Source organism: Sminthopsis crassicaudata, chromosome 2 (genome assembly GCF_048593235.1).
Source record: "Sminthopsis crassicaudata isolate SCR6 chromosome 2, ASM4859323v1, whole genome shotgun sequence".
Lineage (NCBI taxonomy): Eukaryota > Metazoa > Chordata > Mammalia > Dasyuromorphia > Dasyuridae > Sminthopsis > Sminthopsis crassicaudata.
The window spans coordinates 540,638,902-540,644,901 of record NC_133618.1 but is presented as its reverse complement, the minus strand read 5'-3'; the positions used below and the strand labels follow the sequence as shown (position 1 = coordinate 540,644,901).

At 31.0% G+C, this 6,000-nt stretch overlaps 1 protein-coding gene across 5 annotated transcripts in view; it reads right to left on the bottom strand.

Moving 5' to 3' along the window:
- Positions 1–613: 613 nt before the first annotated feature.
- DPP8 (dipeptidyl peptidase 8) overlaps positions 614–6,000 on the bottom strand; it is a 61,110-nt gene continuing 55,723 nt past the window's right edge. For all 5 annotated transcript variants that reach the window (XM_074294793.1, XM_074294796.1, XM_074294797.1 and 2 more), the window contains 4 exons: positions 5,080–5,232; positions 3,966–4,108; positions 3,042–3,153; positions 614–2,095 (listed from right to left, as the gene is read on the bottom strand). In XM_074294793.1, the coding sequence (XP_074150894.1) occupies positions 1,973–2,095; positions 3,042–3,153; positions 3,966–4,108; positions 5,080–5,232 (531 nt within the window). In that variant the 3' untranslated portion in view covers positions 614–1,972. The remainder of the gene's footprint in view (positions 2,096–3,041; positions 3,154–3,965; positions 4,109–5,079; positions 5,233–6,000) is intronic.

The window sequence follows — 6,000 nt, the reverse complement described above, 5'->3', positions numbered from 1 at the left end:
ATATAAACAAATCTATGTGTGGGAGAACATCAAACATGTAAATTTATATTTTTACATATGCATATGTGTATATATACATACATACATATATATGTGTATGTATATATGATAAATAAACACAGGGAGATGATAGAGAGATAGATATGTGTATATATAGATTAGAGTCAAAATACAGAAAGAATTCCCAAATGAATAACCAACATTGGTACACTGTCACTTCTTTCATGTCTTATCCCCTTCTTGTCATAAGGTGAAAAGTTGCCATAGAGATAATAACTTTTTTTTTTTTTTTTTTTTTTTGTGGTAAGTCTGTGCTCTGTAGACAAAATCTACAGTCAGTATGTAATAAACAATAGCAATTTCCACATTCTCTCTAGGGACTCTTGCTCCTAAAAACAGCAACTTCTTTCCAAGAAAATAATAGTGCTCATGATCAGAAGGGCTGCGTAGATTTTTTAAAGTTAAGTTTTCCTTCTTGCTAAGCTCTTACCCAGGTTTCCTAGCAACAAGAAAATTCTGCCCTTCTACCCCAACACTCCAGTGGAACCCAATCAGTACCTGAAAGCATATGAAAACCCTTGAACATTCAAATGTTAGGGGTAAACCAGAATAATTTCATTATCAGAGTTTATTTTAGGGAAACTTAAAATAGATAATTATATACAATTTTTAAACAATGAAGAGAATAATGCATGAATAAGGGGATAAACTTATGATAAAGAAATCTGTTGGATATTTTAAATTAAATTAAATTAAATTTAAGCTTGCCATTTCCAAAAAGCTTTTTGTGCTCACTAGAACCACTTAAAAAGGAGGGACTATAAATGTTGGTTTCTAAAAAATTTATAAAGAATTCTCCTGAATATAGTCAGTTTAGGATTATGCTGACTTAGAGCTGATTATTTTATTTTACTTTGGTTTTCTTAGTTAATATTCTAAGAATTAAAAATCTCATTTCCTAATTTTTTTTCATGAATTTTTCCAGTCAAGTGGCACTTACATTTTGGACTTTAAAAGATCCATATTCCCATTCTCACTTCCCTATGTTTCCCTTCCACGTTTTCCTCACCTCTCATCTCTGTCTTTGATGTAAGGAAATGGTATATGAAAAATTGGATATCAACAATTTTTTTTTGAAGTAAATATATACTTTTCCTTTCCTAAAGGAAAAAACAGCCTGCAAATATTTAAGTTATAGTCATTCAATTTAAAATTAATCTGCATGTAATTATTAATGCCATAAGATTAATTAAAATCATGCTACAAATACAGTTACTCTCCTTTATGTGAAAGTAAATCAGGTAAAACCCATCTTGTCATATCATCAAAGAAAAATTAGTATTTTTTTTATACTAGACACAGCTGAAACTCAATGAAAAACTGGGAAGAACTTTAAACCAAAATGAGTGTCTTCAGGAGGCCACTAGAATTATTCCTTAAAATCATTAACAATTGGTTAAGTCATAGCTTTAATAGTGATTAGTTCTTAACATGCTGGACACACCCCAAGCAATGAAGCATAAGCTATTCAATTATACTTAAGTGCTACCAAATTTGTAATTAGCCAGAGATTCAGGAATTGTAGTGAACCAATCACCTAGTATTACCATAATGTAACAAACTCAAATATAATGTAAAAATACACCAATTAAATCCATGAGGCTTACAATGCTTTTAAAAGGTGGAAATATTATGGTGTTGATATGTGCTGCAAATGTTTTAGCTTCTCTCAGTAATTCTCATGGTATTGCTGTGTCCATGGAAATTTACATTGTCCAGTTCTTTGTGTGTGTTAAGGAATGAGGTTGCTATTCATGTACTGTAGATTCCGCTATGGCACCAAATTTACTTTCAGAAGTGGATATTAAATAGCAGGCACCAAAATGTGATGACCAGTTTTCTATATTTTCTACAGATTAAACCTCCTCATTTGGTTAAGCAGCCATGTACCAGAGTTCCACAAAAGTCACAATTATATCACTTTTAGAGCAGCAATTCGTGAACCAAGATTTTCTTGAAGATAGTGCAAAAGATGCAGTTCATAATGTTCTCCAGATTCAGGGACTCTTATGCTGTGTCTCTCCTGAGGATAGATCTAAAAATAAAAATTAATATCACAAAATACTCTTTCAAAATCTCCCCAACAGATGTCTAACAAGATTAACAATATGCAAGAAGAGTAGCCTTACAGAGAGGTTACAAACATGCAAACATATAGACACAATTATTAGAGGTCCATAAGGTTCATCTCATCCAATTTTCTGACATATCTCCTCTTCTTCCAACTTCCTTTATCATTTAGTTGAGAGGAAAAAAAAACACCTACTTATCTGTAATCATAGAATTCAGAGTATTCCTTCAAACACAAATGCCCATGATAATTCAGCAAATGGAGTAAAAAAGCATGTCTTGCTTGGGGCACATATGAATATGTGTAAATAGTGTAATGAGGATATGTAAGAAGGAAATTTCCTTCATTATTCAGAAGTGAATTTTAAATAGTGAAAGTTTGCTTATTTGAGAAGAGATTCCCTTCTGACTGGTGGACTACATGAATCAATGCTAATGGTAAAGTAAGGAAGAAAGAACTAAAAGATTATGACATCAAGAGATGCTGCTCTTCCAACCATGAAATCAAACATCATCCTCAACCTACTAAGAGAAAAAAGGAAAAGAAAAGTGAATTAATTTCCTACTGCCATTTTTCCGTTTACAAAGAATGAAATTCAGTATGAAAACATGACTGTGGAATTAGATAGTAAAGTTTCTCAGTACAACCTTAACCAAGTTTCAATTTTTGTCAAATCTGGACGCATTTAACCATGTCTATCCTTTTGGTTCTCATAAAAAGTAGGAGGCCAGAGCTAAAAACCTAATTTTTTTTGTTAGGAAATACCATTTACTTTTCACATCATGTCATCTTTAAAAATTTTGAGCTCATAAAACCAAAAAGTAACACAGAATTCTTAACCAGAAAAATTGATAGTTATATGATACGATATGATATGATATTTTAATTTCAATAGTGCATGGAAACTTACCTGTAAATCATATGGCTTCCCAGCCCTTACTAAAAAACTCAGTAATATACTGGTGTGTGCAAAGTGAACATTTTCATCCAAGAACCCATGTAATAGCAATAAACGATTAGGTCTGGAAAAGAGAAAACAGAATATTAGGTAATATGCTAGAATACTTATGGGAGCCATATAATTTAATCTACAACTCTGTTTAATTATTGCCAACTTCCTCATGTATCATGATTAAATACTAAAAATTTAACTTCAAAATCACACTATTGTTTCCTCATTTTAGGGGGAAAAATTAATAATGAAATAGAGGGTAAGTTTGTCCAATTTCCTTTAGAAAAACTGGTATATTATCAGTCATACTTTTTTCTAGAAATAGGGCAGTTATACAATATTGTATAAGAATCTTTTTACATTTTTTGGTTCTATTATAATAGAATTGTCTTTAACTCCTATAATTATAGGTGGAAGAAAAGAAATTGCATGAACAGAATTATAATTATGCAAATGATTATTCAAATAAGTAAAAGCTACTACCTTAGAGATTGTGAAAAATTACTTTGTTAATAATGACCACTTAGGACTAGCATTTTCTTTAAAAGTTTTTTTTTTGGTTTTAAATTAATTTTAAACTTAAATACAAACCAAGGAAAGAAAAAAAGAACACTTTTATGTATACAGAAGAACATAAAGAGAATTCAATATAAAACAAATTTCCATGTCAAGAAAATCTATGTAAATACTATCTATTATTTTCAAAGCCACTCAATTTCTTTCTAGGTTTTCTTCTGTTTTTTTTTGCTGTGCAATTTTAATTTTATTTTCCCCCTTCTCTCTTCTGCTGCAGGACTAGTATTTCAAGTATCAAATTATTAAAAACTATCCCTAAAATTTTTTAATTTTTAAATTTTGCTTAATATAAAAGACTACACTTACTCAGAAGGGAACTTCTCCGCTTGCATGGCCACAGATCCTAGGTAATATCCCTGTTCATTTTGGTCAGGATGACCCATATAACGTTCTGTATATCCCGTATCATAGAAAATCCACAGAGTAACTGGAGCTCCAGCAATTGCAACCTATGCAAACCAACAATTATAATTAATCTGGGTCAGGAAAGGACTAGAGGTAAATACTTGCAACTGCATATGTGTAGGCTAAAACTATTCTTATGTCATATATACTAGATCTTAGTTCTAGTTAGCTTAGCCAGTCAGTGTAAAAGCCATGGATGACTATTTCACTATTTTTCAAGCACGCATTACGTTCTTCATTTAGATCAATAATTTAAAAAATGCATATTCTTTTATCAAAAGAGTGACTGTACAAGAAACTGTGGATAGTTTGTTGCAAATCCATCTTCACTCCTAGAAAAGAGTGTATATACTGATGATAGCTTGGTTATGTCATTGTGGTATGGAGTGCAGCATTACCAAGTAAAGGAAAATTTGGAATCAGAGAATATGAATTCAAATCCTTGCTTTAATACTTGGAAGTTGTGTGATCTTGGGTAGACTGCTTTCAGTTCCATTGTTCTTGCTAGGATTTTTTTTTTAAGTCCCTCTTGGCTCTGCTGGTTTAAAACAACAAAAGGCTATCTTTAAATATCAAATCATTTAATTTTATGGATGGCACATAAACTTTCATATTTAAATATCCTATTGAACCTGTCCACAGGTTAAAATTATGCTAGCCTTTTGAATTTATATTGATGGCTGCATAAAAATATACTGTTGCTGTTACTTTATGCATGACATCTGATTTCTATAGCTCATGCTATTTTAAAAACTTGGTTGTCACTAACTTTTTTTAAGCCTTTGTGGTTAAAATTTTCTAATAATAATTGGTTGTTGATAGCTGACAAATCTTACATGTCTATATGCTTTATGGAAAATTAACACATATACAACTCTGATATTTTATAACTTTTCTGAGTCTCTAAACAAAAAGATGCTTCATTTAGAAGAATTCCATCCTATGTTCTATCTCTAAAATCCATAAAGACATTATGATTTGTGTCTCAAAAATAAATCTACAAGATTTCACATACCCTGAAGATATCTGACCTCTGCATTAATGCCATCAAAGAGAGGTATCCTCCATAGGACCAGCCATGGATGCCCACACGATCTAAATCAATAAAATCATATTGAGATGCTAGGTATTGAAGTCCTTCTACCTGGTCTTCAATTTCTATTTGACCCTAAAAAGAAAAGTAATACATTTTATTGTTAGTGCTTAAGTAGAAGTATTATAAAACTGTTTATTAAAATCTATCAGTTTTACTATTCCATCTTTTGAATTTTCTCTTATGTCCTTCTGTGTACATGACACTTTTTTTCTTTTTCTATTTTGTATTTATTTTAAATAAATACATCAAAAATCTATCAGCTTTAAAAATATAATCTCTACCTCTCTTTTTAAAAAATTGTATTATTAGTCTTTTGAACTGTAAAATGAGGGTATCAGACTACATGACCTCTATGGTCTATTCTAACTCTTAAATTCTGTAATCAACTAAAGGGAAGGCAATGATATCAATCTGAAAAACTGTCATATGTGATAATTCTTTAACTTTCTTTAAGTAGACTCTGCTAGCAATTAACTGTCGCAATAATTGAAAAGTACTTTTTTGGTATACTTGTATAGTATAGTACCTTCCTTGTCACAGCTATTTTCTTTTCTTCTTCCTCTGTGAAGAGGGAGATCAACTAGTCAGTCTTCCTTGTGACAAGCCTTCATATACCCCAAGACAGGAAATAAGTTACTCCTTAGTCTTCTCTAGGCTGATACCTCTATTATTTTGAAAGTAAGAAGAGGAAGTCATAATTGAGGCCTTGCCTTGCTGTTTCCTCAGTCTCTATCTCTATCATTAAATATAATATTTTCAGAAATTATGGTTTGCCAGGACATAAAATTTATTTTTCAAAATCAGAAAAATAGTCTTACATGAGAGTACAACATAAGGTCA